The sequence below is a fragment of the Diadema setosum genome, chromosome 1 (assembly GCF_964275005.1).
Source record: "Diadema setosum chromosome 1, eeDiaSeto1, whole genome shotgun sequence".
Lineage (NCBI taxonomy): Eukaryota > Metazoa > Echinodermata > Echinoidea > Diadematoida > Diadematidae > Diadema > Diadema setosum.
This window is the reverse complement of record NC_092685.1, coordinates 33,672,592-33,689,419: the sequence shown is the minus strand read 5'-3', so window position 1 is coordinate 33,689,419 and position 16,828 is coordinate 33,672,592. Positions and strand designations below refer to the sequence as shown.

Here is a 16,828-nt window from a genome sequence, read left to right as displayed (position 1 = left end):
TATCTACATTATTTATTTTATTTTATTCTTATTTATTTATTCTTATTTATTTATTTATTTATTTATTCTTGACGTTATCGCTATCCTGGGGATCCGTGGTAACCAGACGCAGTCTCCACGGAACGTTTCCCTGACGACCAGATGCAGACCAATCTTTCGGTCAAGAAAAACTCCAGACACCTTCCCTGTTACTGTGTTCCCAAACTCTACCCCCCCCCCATGTCAGCCAGTGATGCGATAAACTGAAACAACTCAAATCAGCTTGCCCTAAAATACAACACAGCATCCAAATTAATCCATACAAAACAATATCAGTGATTATATCATTATATAAATTTCTTTCCAATCCCACCAATATTGCACATAATCACTTTACAAATTGTGAGATATAATGATAACGAATAGTCATTGCAGTTGTGCGTCAGAAAAAAAAATATATATGTATATATATATATGTATATATACATTGTATATATTTATATATATTGTATATAAAAGGAGGATAAGCGGTAGAGAGAAAAAAAAAAACAAAGAGAAAGAAAAAATAAAGGAAAGGAAGCAGAGGTAAATAACATACGTACAGTATATCAATCATCATTGCTATGACATCATAGATCCAAAAACTGTAAGATCCCAAGATGAGGTGATGATGATAATGACCAGTCAATGTCAGTGACTAAAAAGACAAGATTATGATGGTAAAGCTGATAATGAAGGAGGCGATAATGTTGTCGTGCAGATGATAATGATGATGATGATGGAGTTGATTATGATGGTGGTGATGAAGGTGATGGTCATAATGATAATAATGGAGATAAAAACACAGGATTTTCAGAATATTTTTCTGTTTTACAGTATCGCCCATCCCATCCCATCCCAACAACTTTCCAGTCCATGCAAAATAAATCACCACATATACCCGAGACAGATGGTCCCGATGGACATCCAAGCCTGTGTTAACACGGGCATGCATGGTGATATAAAGTCAATCAAAAAAAAAAATCTGCCCAATTAGACTTGCAATTGGAATTACAAAGTCAAAGAATATGAATCACTGATCAAAGAAAACACAAAAGGCACTATGGAAAAACTTTGGTTAATGTTTGAAATACGTTCAAAAATTGTAAAATAAAATGACTAAATATTGTGGAAAATACGCATGGGACTAACTGCGTTGGCGATGTGTTGAGACAGTGAAAGAAAGAGGGCTTGATTAACGTAATTTCATATTGTCACCATTATCTGTATGACAAAGGACGATGAGGGGTCTTTCATTTTTCATGAATCCACATTTTTGGACAATGTGACACTAAGATTATTTCAAAATTGCCGCCGAAAGGTAGTTCTCGATTTTTTACCCTAGTGAAAGCTGTACAGGAAGTGCGATTAATTAAATCGGCCGAAAGTGATCAGCGCCCCCACTCGTTGTCAGAGCGTACAGTGAGACAATATGGCAGCGCGCACGCTGTGTCCTTGAACGCGTACGGTAGGTGAGTACGTGGGGAACGAGATACTAACTCGCGGCGTAGAGCCTATGTGAAAACCTCGGTGTTTCTAACCACATCAAAAAGATCGAAAAACACCAAAGGACTCCCGTGAGGGTCGAAATTTAATGAACGGGAGGAGGAAAAACATAACAGAGACGACAAGAAGCCATACTGTAGGTAGGCCAAGACGAGAAAGGGGGAAAAAACCCGCCAGAGCGTGGCGAGATCCGAGGCGCGGTGCACACACCACACTAACGTATGGGGCAGCGCAACCACCGAGGTTTGGAGCGAAATAAAAATCGCGATCTTACCCCTTTCTCGGTAACAAATAACGACAAAATGATCTGCTAATGTGAAACATCAAGGAGTAAAAATAAGGAAAGATTTTGCCTGATTGTTGAAGGATTCCGCCGATGAGGACGGATTTTCACTAGCGATCTCAGGTATACCTCCGAACGTGTTGGAGGGCGAACGGGAAAGAGGAAGAGTCATGGCGGGTGACGGGTTACGTGCATACGTGCGCGCGGCCTGGGGGACACGGGCGGTGTAAGGTAGGCTTTCAGTGTAAAAGTTTTTGTTCGACGTTACGGCAATTATAGGGATATAATAGCATACTGTAACAGATAGGTGGTCGGATGTACTGATGTAGAGATATATATATATATGGTTCAGAAGGTCTGCGAATATCTCAGTTTCAGTTGAGTTTCCATGTGACTGTAGGTAGAGAAAAGATTGTTCTCCCACATGAGACAAATAAAAAAAAAAAAGAAATGAGTCGTCAGCCGACATGCAGACAATCCTTTTCTTTTGTGACTTTTGGTGGTCACATTTGTAAAACTAGACTTGGAATTTGTCAACACTGACAAATTAGGTGATCCGATATACCGGTATTCGGAAATAAATGTTATGACCTTTGACCCTAATTTACCTACACAAGATGGTGTCCAATCAAGTAGTTATCTTATGAAATAATGTACTTGACATGAACTAAACATGTGCAAAATATTGGGCTGATAGGGCCTGTCTTTCTTGAGTTATTGCAAAGAAAGTTGCAGAAAGAAATATCTCAATACATTGAAGATAAGTGTTAATTTCAACCAAGATTTTTGATGTGATGCCGACGTCGTATGAAAAAAACGGAGAAACATTATCCATAGCCCAAAGTCTCAGCTACAACATATTAAAATCTGGGGGAAATTAACTGAAGGGTAAGTGAGCTAGTGCTCGATAAAGACAATCATGTCAATTTTCACATCTAGAAAAATTCCCTCCCATAGAGATAACACGTCATAACGAAGATACATAAAGAAGTACATGTGACCTTTGACCCCACTTTGCACTGACAAGATGGCATCTGAGCAAAAAGTGATTATTTTGTGAAATGATTCTTGTAACATGGTCTTTGCGTGTGCAAAATATGGGAAAGATAAGACATGTATTCACCAAGATACAGGATGAAACATTTATGACCTTTGACCCTAATTTATGACCTTTGACCCAAGATGGTGTCCAATCAAGTACTTGTTATTCAATTAAATAATTTACGTGACGTGAACTAAACATGTGCAAAATATTAGGGTGATAGAGGCGGTTTTTCTTGAGTTATTGCGAAGATAAGCTTTAATTTCCACCAAGTTTTTTGATGTGACCCCTACATCGAATGAAAAAACAAAGTGCACACTTGCGATAGCCCAAAGTCTCAGCTACAACATATTAAAATCTGGGAGAAATTCAAAGTATAAGTGAGCTAGTGCTAAAAAAAGACAGTCATGTCAATTTTCATTTCCAGAAAAACTGCACTCCCATAGAGATAACACGTAAACTGGTCAAATTTGACAAGATTACATTCAATCCATTTTTACGAGGTGATGCCATCATCCAATCAAAATGTTATTACATTAATGAAAGAGTATTTAATTAGCTACAACATACTGAAATTTGGGTGAAAATTAGCGAATGATAAGTGAGATACGCTCGAGTGAACTTGAAATTTGATGACGTCATTTTGAAAATTTACTTTTTTTAATTTTATTACGAAATTTGATATCTTTTAATCATTTTGTCAGCATCGCCAACACATGAAATGACATGTACAACTCATCGGCTTTCAGAATATGTAAAGAAAATGGGGGCTCACCGTCCATCCTAACGAGTAAAATCAGATTTAAGATTGGCGGTTTTTTGGCATAGTTGCACTGTATATCGCCATTGACGCGTGCGCGGAATTTCAACTTTGACGGGCCCGTATGATGTCATATTGAGTTGGATTGACTTGAAACTTGGTAGAAATATTCCTTGACATTTCAGGCATACGATCGGTGTAAAAAAATGGGAAATTTCTTTTGCATATGAGCTGTGCGTGCGTGTATGTGCGTGCGCGTACGTCCAATTTTTTCAATTTTTCAAAAAATGCTCCAAATGGTCTGAAACGTGTGCAAAAAAATTTTGAGCTCAATTGGAGCATGTAAATATTTTAACGCGCGCATATGCACACGTTTTAAGAGTAGATATGAATTTTGAGAATATGAGTAAAATGCGCATAACTTGAAATATATGTAACGTAAATTTCATTGAAAAATTCCATTCTATTAGTGAGATATTATTGAGAATGTGTTTTCATATAATGATGTCATAGTGACGTCACGGTCGACTGATCACAATGATACATTAGATTTGTTGTCTTTGGGACATGATACATACATGGTATAAGTTTGAAATTGATAGGCAGAGGACTTTCTGAGCTGATGTCTGCACAACTTTTGAGGAGAAAGAAAAAGAAAAAGAAGAAAAACAAAGAATCAGTACAGATACAGAAGGTGATCCGAGAGGATACTTGGATCACCTAATAATATTGACCAATCATATCAATATGATATCAGCAGCTACAATGGAAGCACAAGGAGCATCAATGATGGCTAGCAGTCAAAAATTAGGAAAATTCAAAGTCAGCGCCAAATTCATACCTTTCCATTTTCCTGGTATTGTCCGCAGTTTGTCCGCATGTCTAACTCATGTTGTCCGGAAGGCATCCTGATTGTCCGCGTTCATTCCTGGTGTAATCCTAGATGTTTCCGCGCTGCCCTGCTACGATTAGCATATTCCGAGGTATTTTGTGCTCTTCCGGAGTGATTCCTAGGAATGTACGCAGTCAGTCCGCGGACATTCCTAGGAATGTCCCAGGACAAGCCGATTCACACACTTTTTCCGCGTCAGACGCGGACAGGATGCCGAAACGACAGAATTTGCTTCCGCAACCCTTCCTGGGCTTGTCTGCGCCCAAGTAGACGTCTGCCCTAATGAACATTTAGATTTAACTTTACAAAGGTTGCTAGCATGTGGTTCTTTTTGTTGTGAGGTGTATTTTCTTTTTTATCATTCTTGGGATGGGAAAGAAGAGTAAGAGGGAAAATGAAATAAAACGAAGGGCACGTACGCTCAGCATTCACAGCAAGCCATCTTTTACACCAGCATCGTTAATTATCATCATCATCAGGCATCACTCAGATCATTTTGTCCTTTTCCTATCAACATTTAGAAACACGATCACCATCATCACTCGAAATAAACACCTAGGAAAATAAATCACAAATACAAAGTATCAACACCTCCCGACAACAACACAAACATTACAAAAGACAACACACAGCACACTGAAGCAGCTAGGATCAAACTCGCTTCGAAATACATTGTATTGCAGCATAGCGGAGAAATCACTGTTACGAAAATGTATATACAGTGCGAGACACTTGAAAGAATTACGTTTAAATACTTCACAGTATAAAGGGAATGGATAAAGTGATATAAAACGGAAGAAATCGTACCAAACGAGGTATAAGAAATGAAAGAAATAAAACCATAAGTTTAGTAAACCATAGTACTTAGTAGGCCCTAGCAGAAGTTTGCAGCACCGAAAGCTACGCGAAAATGAATACACAGTGGAAACTCGGTATTGCGACGAGATCCTTGGGATCAAGTGAATAAACAATACAAAACAAAGGAAATTAATTCATTTGGACCAGAAAAATATTTTGTTATAAGCATTGTTATATGAGATCTCCTTTAATAGGCCCAGAAATACATCAAGTTTCCACGATACTCGGAAAAGAAAGTTTGAACGCTTTTCACATGCACTACTGCAGTGCACATCAACACATGAACAGAAACTCACCTCTTACTTGCAGAAAAATGATGCAATAACGTAAAAAAAAACACACAACACTCTAAAAATCATTTTGTACTTGGGAGGCAAGGGAAAAGCGAATGAAGAAGAAGAGAAAAAGAAGTAGACATTGTACAACGGAATACCTTCTACCCTGCCTCAAAACGAAATAGGTTATGTTGCTGGAAGCTGGGCTACAGTGTGTAGCTATTAGCGCTCCCCAGCCGGCCACACATGGGGATACCACGGCGATCGATGTTAACAGCCAGGGTTCGTGGGCAGCAGGGATTTCAAGCGTGAAGTTCCGTTCGGTGTACACAGTACGCAAGCAGCAATTTGCGTGTGCGCACACTTTTCTATTCAGCGTTTTCTACATACATCGATATCCCAGCCGAGTACAGATAACATGGCACATAATGCTATGTGTGTTTGTCATTTTTTTACCCATTATTTTTTTCCCACTGTGAATTCATACTTATTAAAGGACGTTTTCTTATTTTCGTATTCCCTTCGATCTTTCATAATACAAATTTTTTGGAACAGCTGGCAGCTCTGCTAGAGGTAGGACGGGGAACGGGTCGGGCGTGGTCGGGCTAGTAATTCTGAAATTTTGCACATCCATCTTCGTCTGTAGATCTGTGTTACATTTTAAGATAGAGCTAATGTTAGTGATCTAGACTAACATTAGTCCTACTCCTAGAGTCAAAAAAAAGTGCGCCAAACTCTGAACTGGGGAAATTTCAGGATTCTAGCTAATGTATATACAGATTTGGATCCCAGATATGGATACTCTAACGAAAGTCCGTAAAAGTGTGTCTGTATGGAGGTAGATCCAGGTAGGTTTGAATTAGACTTTAGCGGTCTAACGTTAGAGGTCTACCTACTGCAGAGTTCTACAGTAGATAAACAGTTCCGATGATTTTTTGAGACGTAGGCCCTGCGTCTAAAACACACCTTGTGTCCTAAATGGCTTCTGCTGCTAGCTTACTAGTAATTGCTGCTGCTGGTGACTGGCGGTCAGCTAGAATGCATCCACTTAGTTAGTGAGCTAGCTAGTACGGTATCAGTGATCGCTCTGTGATCGCTCTGTAGCTGCTCGTGTATGGTACACGTACTAAATATCAGTAACCAAAAAGATGGTAGTGACAGCGCGTTTACACCGAGCATGGTAACACCAATCGTCATGATTTTTGCTATATGGTGCTCCAAAGGGAATCATGTCTGGTTCTCTTAAGAAAAATGGTATTTCGGCACAAAATCACCCAAAATGTTATTCTTATGTCAAAATCACCATCAACAATCAATCACCAGTAGAAGTTTAATTTTGTAACAAAATTATTAGTGCGGGAGTGGTATTGTAGCAGAACCAGACATGGTTCCTTTTGGCGCATCAAAGCAAAAACCAGGTCCGTTGCCCGTACCGTGCTCGGTGTAAACACGCCATAACAGTTCAAAATGCGCTGCAGCTGTGAAGCGGGCAGATATCAACATGAACATAAAAGTGAAATAAGAAAATCTAATCACCGTGCTCATCCAGTCATCACATTGCCCTTACTTCCTCTACCTACCCGACTTCGTCGCTGTCGCTGTCAGTGTAATTTGTTACTGCCATCACTCAATTTACCCTCAACATCAAACTTAAATTCTTTCCGTACAATATCAATGTGACCAACAAAAGACATGGCGAGGGAACATGCACGTCATGGGGAAGGTGCATTCCAATGTCTTTTTTTAAACTTTTCAGTACTTTAGCTATGATTGACAGATGAGGTCATCTCAAGAATATTAATATTGATTGGTTTGGAAGGATTTTTTGTAAGCGTTCCCAAGTAATCTGAAGAAAAATAGAAGAAAAAATCATTAAAAATATATGGAATGTTTCTAGATATTCGTTTCACCGCAAAAGTGATGTTGAGGGTATCATAAATCAACACAAATCAACGTGCATTTGGATTTCAGGACCTCTATAATGGCTCAGCCGAGAAAGCTAATGCGAAGAAAGACAGGCCAGGTATTACATCTGCTTGCCTGGAAATACAATGCTTTATGAAGACAGCCCCAATGTCCCGCTGCACTGGTAAAGGGTTTTGAGCCTTTCGTGACGTCATAATTTAGAGCTCCAAAAAGACGGCTGTTCCGGGGCGTAAATCGGTGAAGTGAATTGATCAGTTTTAACTTGCAATTTCTCAATGGTGCGAATATCTTTTATTAAGTCATGATGATAATCTGACTCGGGAGGTATTTCTTTCTGTTATGACGTTTCTTCATATGATTTTCCTAATTTGAATCTCTCGTTCATTGTACTTCAAGGATCAAATGTGGGAAATATTTCTTGCAACACCTATATAAATATATACATACATATATATATATATATATATATATATATACATATACTCCTGAAGAAAAATTGAGTTGAATAAACTCATGCTTTATTGGCCTAAATGCATTACCAGTTTGTTTCATTTCTTTGTGTGTGTGTGTGTGTGTGTATGTATATATATATATATAAGCTCGAAGTGAAATCACTTGTGAGGATTCAAAGCAACGTCTATTGCCTCCTTACTCTCGTTATACACACTCCTAAAAGATGCGACGGCCCAGGGGTTCAGTAGCTGAAGACACACGACTCACATATATATATGTACATATATAACCCTGACATGTATAGAATTAATGCAGAGGAATAGGGAAATGATATCATGATCATATCAATATAAGAGAGTTTGTCACTCCCAATTTTTGGTCTCTTCTAGTGTCACAGTTCACATACGAGGAAATGTTAGCAGATGAATAAATTACACACAGGCTATCATCTATCTACAGTTTGAGTTGCATGAATGACATCTTGCATCATTTCAACAAAGCATTACTTTCTATCTGACAATTTCATGTAATCAATGGTAGATTATTCCTCAAGACATGCTCAATTCAAAATAGTACCCTGTACATCAAATAAGGTGTATGAAGTGTATGGTCCTTGTAGGTGGAGCACTGAAAGAAATCCCCTTGGACTATGAATTGCTAAAATCAGACCTGATACACTGAACCCTGGAAAGCACAGCCATCTTACCTTTCTGTTTCCCAGAAGTCAAACAGGGAATCTGTCTTTCCATTCTGACAGCCTTCTGTGAGTCTGCTGTGATCTGTGGTGTTGCACCATCATTGTCATCATCATACTTCCCCTGGGACTGCACATGGTTTACACTGCTCTGTTCTGTGCTCCTTCCCTCATCCTGTTGGCCAGGAATCAATGCCTTGTGCCGTTTCACACAAAAAAATGACACTGCCCCACCGGTCTGACCCTCATTTAACAGTGGCAAATTATTCCTCTTGGTTGCCTTGTTGACACACCCAACAGGCTCATCGTCATCATCAGACATGTTTATTTGTCTGACTTCAAGACTGCCTTTCCTCTTTGTGCTAACGCGGCTGAGACGCGATGCCCAATTCGAGATGGTCTCCCGGTGAGAGATGGTAGTTATTTGAAGTTCTGCCTGCTGCCCAGCACCATTGATATAAGGAGCAACACCCTCATGACATCTTGGGACCACGTGAACATGTTCAGAGATTAATGGAGTTGAAACAGGGGGGAAGATGTCATCTTTTGCACTGATTCTCACAGACTCATCATGAACACCATGGCAAGGTTTTTTGACACTTGGTGACCAACCCTTTGGGCTAGGTGTATGTTTATGATGATCCCTTCTGCCCACCAGCTCAGGTGCATGAACCAAAGTCTTGGGGTTGATCCTGCTGGATTCATTCTCTTTAAATGGCTGTTTTATAGGAAAAGTGTCACCTTTAAAAACATCATTTGTGCTATGTGTTCTATGAATGTCGTCTGCAATCTTGGGCAGGTTGGAATGTGACTCAACAGTTTGCAGATTGGTTACAGTCTGTGCTCTTTGTGAGGCCTGTGACAACACCATGAACTTGTGTGAGTTTCTTAACCTGACATTTGGAGAAGGAGGCAAAATGTTGATGCCACTGAAAGCTTCATCATTGAAATCAAAAAAATCTCCAAGATCAAAGTCAAGGTCAAACTTGGGATCATCATTTATTGTCTCATTTTCAAATTGTTTAGTTGAATGATCCATTTGTGCTTTCTGCATTGTTTGAGAATTTTCACATGGTGAATCATCTAGTCTACACATAGGATCTGCTACTTCAGCCACATTACTATCATCTAAAAAAATTTCCCCCTTAAAATTGTCCCAGGCCTCTACCAAGTGAGCGGTAATGTTTGGACGTTCATCCTCATCATCTCTACAAATTGAGCTGTTTTGTTCTTTCTCAGCAGCACTCACTTTGACAGTACCTTTTATTGAGGAATTAGGGTTTCCACAGATACTTTTAGTGTTTCTGCCTAAAATTCCTTCAATTCTACCACCAACTTGATGCTCCTCATAGGGAAACAGTTCCTCACGGGACATCTGTCCATCACTTTGATTACCCTTTTTCTCTGATGGCATTGTCCTATGCATACTATTGACATCAAAATCATTACATGCCACTGACTGCATGTTGCTGCCAATTTTGTTTACAATATCCAGTGATTGCCTAATCGATCTTCCATGATTCCCATCATTGGTTCTGCAGAGCTGTGTACCATGGAATGATAAGTCAATTTCATCAACAAGATCCAGGCCAGAGACTGATGGGGGTGGAGGAGGTACCATTTCTTCCTCCTCCTCTTGCTGGTCTCCTCTGATAGGTTGAAAAGGCTTTCTGGAAAACTCCTTGTGTAAACCCTTGACAGGAAGAGTATCTGGATTTCTGAGCAGCTGTGAACTTGATGGAAACAAATCCAAGGCATTCAGTGACGAGTTAAGACTGCTGGTAGAAAAGAAACATTTTGGAGTCTTTCTCTGGCAAGAATCCTTCAGTTCTTTCTGTAAGGGTAAATCCCCATCACTTGCGGTATCCATTGCTTCTTCTTGTGAGAATTCTGCATTTGCCAAGTTCTTTTCCTTGTTTTTCTTATGTCTAGAGGGATTGTAAGAGGTATTGTAACAAAGTAGTTTATCTGGTGATGTTTTCTCATTGTCATTGTTGCATTCAAAGTCACTGTCATCTGAGTTGACTAGCAGCAGTGTTGCTGTTTTCTTGTGCCTGTGACTAGTATTCTCATCCTGGTCTTGGACAGGACTCATGGAATTTTTCTTTGATATTTTGGTGGCCTGAAGTGCATCCTTTCCTTGTTCTTTGAAAGCATTTTTCTTATCTAACACAATTTGAAATTCACAGTTCTTTGCCAATGTTGTCTCATTGTCTTTCTGATTTGCATCACTTTCTTGCATTTTTGCAACACCTTCGTGAAAATCAATGATGGGAAAATCTTCATTACCACTCCCACGGTCACCCTCATCACCTCCTGTGCAGGTCTTCATCTGGCTCCCAATACCCTGCTTGTTTGTGTGAACACTTTTGCTGCATGGAATATTCTCCCTGTTTGATGTGACAACAGCACATTGATTCCTGGCCTGGACTTGGTTTTCCTGGAAGCATAATTGAAGCACTCCTCCTTTTCCCTTCCTCTTCTGTGGCCCACAGATGTCATCCTTTTTCAGGTAAGGTCTCAACTCAGCCCCATAGATATCATCATCCTCTGTAAGTCCCTGGATTTCAATGAACTCCATCATTCTTACAAAGTTGACTGTACGCTTTGAGTGGGAGACTAGGTTGGTTGGCTGCCGATTTGTCTGCCAAAGGGTGAATGCACTGAGTGAAAGATGGTTGATGGAGGGAGTGGATGACTGTAGAAGATATGAAATGGAAATTTCAGCTTTCAAAGTTTGTGCTGAAAAGTGATTTACATCTCACATCTCAAGATTAACATATTACAGAATTTTGAACATCTTCTACATTACTGCTATACAAAATAATGGCGACTAGCAATAATTAATTCCCAAAATTAAGTCAGTCATATTATAAGTCAAATACGATGTTTGATACCTCCAGACTTTATCAGACTGGCATTACCTATTGCAGAGGGGTGCACAAAATTCTTATATTTTGAGGAGGCTCTGGTCTCTATCAAAGAAGTGTTGCATTTGACCTCATGTACTTAGTAGCATGATCAGGGATCTCGCCAGTATACATCACCCATGACAACCTTGACAAGGGTAAGCTTTGAAGAAACAATCACCGTCAAGTGTAAAACTTGCCGTCAGGTGTAATACCATGCGTGAGCATGCCCTGTCAAGTTTGAAGTTTGGACAAAGTTCGGACTCTCTGCCCTGTGGCTTTTCCCTGTCTGATTATCTGGCCAGAAAAACAAGAGACCCCGGGGTCTCGCGCTCACCCGAGTATCGTAACTTCACTTTCCATGCATTCTTGCAGACTCCTATCTGAGAGCACTGGAAACTTGGGGCAGGGGCAACTTTGAGAACTGGGAACAAGGTGTCCATTTGCATATTCCATCACAGGTAAAATTACCTGCCAAGTACAATGTTGGACTATGCAGTTGAGGGAAAAAATCACATCTGATTCCAGAGAAGAATATTAATATAATATAGACTGCCCGTGAGGGGGATACAACATTTATTGCCTGAACTAGAATTGTATTGCCCGAGTCAAAGACGAGGGCAATACAATTCTAGTGAGGGCAATTAATGTCGTATCCCCCGAAAGTAGACAGTCCATATCATTATTATTACCCATTTCAGGCATCTTGAGCAGGAAAATAAATCATTACAGTGTAACTTTTTACAACTTTCCAATTCACTGTACTAGTATTTCACTCGGCGCTAGCTCAAGCTCTACAACACACTGCGTGCAACAGCCAACTCACACAGGCACAGGGATCGTCCTCTGTTTTTACGTGTTAAGCTATGGGAATTCAGAGACTCCAACTCTCCCGCTGAAAGCCCATTTTTGCAAAATCTCCCGTTCTCCCGCTTGAGATTTAATTTCTCCCGCCCTGGCTCTGTGTCTCCCGCTTGAAATGATTACTTAGTGTCATCGTATGTTGAAAAATAAGCCTTAGATAGCACGAGAGAGCATCTACAACCCTAGAGCTTCCAGGGCCCGCTTAAGGGCCCTGGACCCTGGCCACAAGGAACTTTGCGCTTAGCGCTCGTGATGAGCGCACATACAATTCTAGTGAGGGCAATTAATGTCATATCCCCCGAAAGTAGACAGTCCATATCATTATTGTTACCCATTTCAGGCATCTTGAACAGCAAAATAAATCATTACAACGTAAATTCTAATAATTTTCCACTTGGCGCCAGCTTGAGCTCTGCACCACACTGTGCGCTGCATCCCTATACACAGCTCAGGCACGTATAACAGCTAACTCACACAGGTGCAGGGATCGTCCCTTTTTAAAAACATATTATGGGAATTTGCCCTCTGTCGCGAAATGTGGGTATGCGGCGCATGTAGAAACAGCCAGCTCACACCTTAACAGCGATTGCTGTTTAGTTTTACGTGTTAACCTATGGGAATTTGCCCTTCGTCGCGAAACTACAGTACTCCGCGAGAAACTATCATCAACAGCAAATTTTTCTCACTGGGAGCTCAAGTGCTTGGATGCTATATTGCCCTCATTTTTAACACGCAAATCCTGTAGGCGTTTCTCAAAGCGGGGAATATGGAAAATTTCCTCCTCTTCTCCCTGCTGGCGCGTAACCCCGCGCGTAAGACGAGGGGAATACAATCAAAGAACCACAGCTCAGATGCCTGATATGGGTAATAATATTGAATATTCCTTGATTTAGGAGGCTTGGGCCCCCTGGGTCCCCCAAGGAGAGCATGGCGCCAATTTGAACACATTGAGATCCTATCCACCTAGGAATGCTACAGTGTACTTATCAAGTTTGGTGAAAATCCATTATGCTGTTTTTAAGAAGAAGATGAAAATGAACAATTTAGGCTCGCATTTTGGACCCATCCCATCCTATCCCATGGGTCCCTAAGTTGAAAAAACTTGAAAAATAGACAACACTATACTAACTCATTGTAATAACTTAGCTCTATTATTTCCAGTTAAAGATTCCTCAATTGGAAAGGGGGGGGGGGTGGGGTGGGCCCCCTGGGGGCCCCAAGGTGGGGCAGGGTACCCATCTAAAGGAATCAAAATCCTATCCCCCTAGGAATGCTACTTGCCAAGTTTGGTGAAAATCTATTGTGGGGTTTTCAAGAAGATGAAAATGTACAAGTTAGACCCCCATTAGGACCCCTTTCACCTCTCTTCCTTGAGTCCCAAGGGGAGCACCCTGCCATGAACAAACTTAAAACTAGAGTCATCAATGTACTAATTCATAGTACTAACCTAGCTCTATTACTTCTAGTTCTAGAGAAGATTATTTCTTTGAGACTCCTTAATATTGGGGGGTTGGGGCCCCCTGGGATCCCCAGGTGGGGCATGGTGCCCATTTGAACAAACTGACGTAATATCCCTAGGGATGCTACCTGCCAAGTTTAGTGAAAATTGGTAATGGGGTTTTCAAGAAGATGAAAATGTAAAAAGTTTATGCACAACCGATGCCAGACGCCTGATGCTGGACGAAGAGCAATCGCAATATCTCACTTGAGCCTTCGGTTCAGGTGAGCTGAACAGCTAGAATTTGAAAGGAGCATAACATAACCCATACGGATGTTGCAGCATAACCTTTTTTGTTCATCATTCATAGGAGGAGAAAAAAAAAGAAGGAATGACAGGGGAGAAGGGAATCGAAAGAAGGAAACTGTGCATCTGCTCAGCAAGCTGTTTTTTTCTTTTTTTAAACACCAGCATCAGTAATACAGTGCTCACCTGTTAATCGGGAATTGCTTTAGTGGAAGCCCCGCCCAAGTGCAAAAAAACTTGATGTAACAAATTTTTTACATGGTATTTCCACCGCTTAACCCTAACTAGGCCAGGCTATTAATTCAGGTGGGGGGCCTCCCAAGCCCCCCTCCAGATCTCGGCCGTCGACCGCGCGGTCGCGACGAAAATTGGCACACACGTTGCCTATGACGTAATCTAAAGTACCATGAAGTTGATTTTAAGAAGAATTATCATTTATGCTAAATTATGCTAATTCATGCATAATGATGCATGAAATAAGACAATTTGGTATAAATCACTAAATAAAGCTCAAAACAGGCACATTTTTTGTGTTAATACTCTTTTTTAGTGTCCTAAGCAAATGTAAGAGAAAAAAATTGTGCTATCAGAACAAAAATTCTTTTTAAAGTATTTTATTGTTTTTTGAATTTATGTATTTCTTTGTTTTTTCGACTTTATGTTTTTCATTGTCCGCGACATTGTTCTGAACAAGAAAATATGTTATTAATTGATTTTACTCAATAAAACCCCAAAATAATCATGCTTTTATGAAATTTGCCTGTAAGCACAGTTTGCATTGAAATTGTACACGAATTAACGTTTTTGAGCAATTTTTGGTCTGACATGCACGTACATATTTATGCGCAACTTGGGAACCGCGCGCCCGGGCATCGCAAATTTGGTGTCAAAAGATGCGGGAGACTCAAAAGAAAAAAGTCATGAAATGTCGCGGCGATAGCTTTTCGCGATAGCGATACATCGTGCGGAACGTCGATGGGGGGTCTCGAAGGCCCCCCCCCCCCAGCCTAGTTAGAGTTGATAGGCACCACGAACCGTTTTATAAGGAAAATCTGGCTTAAACACTTCCATTGTCTGTGTATTAATGCCTAAAAAAAAATTGATAAGTAAATCCTTAAAAATAATTGCAGGAATTCAATTTCCTTACCAGAAAGATTATTTTCTACCCAGTTCTCGATAGATTATGCCAACTGTAGTCTAAACATTTGCCATTAGACAGTGAGATGTAGCGCAGAGGTGGTCTTATCGAGCGTCAGCTTCTACTCATGCACTGTACAACCACTTCAGTGTGATACGGAGTCACTTTCCCCGCGAGGCGTGGGGCCAATACTCTCCCTGTTTGTGCATAGTATACATGCATGCAGTGTTCGTGTGTGTCACAACATAACAAGGGGTGTGAATATGAGAAAATGTGTTTGTACGATTGTCGCTAGCAATCAGTGTTGTGGTTAATGTGCATGTTGTGAAACATGTTTAACAGCATGTGGAAGTTAGCATATAGCTGCCTCTTTCCCTGCAATTAGCAGGGTAGGCATCATGACTTGGTATGTTACTTTGAACTTTGAAGAGGTAAAGGGATCAACCGAATGAAGGTTTGTTCCGATGATGCATTTGCCAAAATTATGAGACTGCTGTGACTTTTCTTATCGCCGTTTTATGTCTGCGTGTCGTAGCGTGCATGCATTTTTTGCTGTGGTTATCGGCGGGTTTGTTGACCATGCATGGTTTAGTGTAATGCCCACATAATAGACTTCATGTTGTGTGGCTTGCACGGGCCAATACCAGCCATCACTTGAGCAGGAGCACTGCTCAAACAGGAGAAAAACTTGTCTCCCAACCCCTCCCGATTAAGCGGTGAGCACTGTATCACCAACCATTGCTAATGAAACTATTTTATCTGCTGAATTACACAAAGGTTAGTTTTATTCCACTGAAAATAAGTTAAACTGAAAAAAAGAATTGAAAAAAAAAGGTTCATTAATCCGAAAATGTAATCAGTTCTATTATTCCAATGTTCATTTACAGTAGACTATTTTTTATTTTCTGATTAACATACTTTATTTCATTTACAGACTAACAAATCTCCAGAATAAGGAATCTTATTTCATTTTTGGATTAACAAACCATCAAAATAAAGAAATTCAAGGAGGTATATTTCCTTGGTGTAACTACTGCCAAACCATGCCTAGAAAAACGGCGACAATGATGGCCCGAAAGTACTCACTCTGTGTGTATTCATGAGCGGTGTGAGCAAACACGGATTGTGCAATATTTCACTTTTCACGCCTCTGGAGTACATGTGGTCAAGTTTACGGCAAGAAAAAAAAAACAACAACAACAATGACTTCCTGTGATCACAACACATGACGCAGTGGTCACATGAGATGGCTAATTGTCACAGTGAAATATGATTCGCTCTGTCGAAATGAGTCATAAGTCGCAAAAAATGAAATTGTAGTTATGCCTATACTTGAATTTTACAGACTCTTAGCTTCACAATGATATATAATACATCCCACTTCTGCATTCCTAGAAATCTTAAAAAAAGAGTATAAACTATGCTAATGATGTCCGTCCATTTTCTAAAAAACAGAGAAAATCATT

At 40.2% G+C, this 16,828-nt stretch overlaps 1 protein-coding gene across 3 annotated transcripts in view; it reads right to left on the bottom strand.

Moving 5' to 3' along the window:
* The window catches only part of LOC140235642 (Fanconi anemia group M protein homolog), a 387,390-nt gene that overhangs the window by 228,856 nt on the left and 141,706 nt on the right, over nt 1-16,828 (bottom strand). For all 3 annotated transcript variants that reach the window (XM_072315655.1, XM_072315669.1, XM_072315661.1), the window contains exon 13: nt 8,720-11,405. In XM_072315655.1, coding sequence (XP_072171756.1) covers nt 8,720-11,405 — 2,686 coding nt within the window. The remainder of the gene's footprint in view (nt 1-8,719; nt 11,406-16,828) is intronic.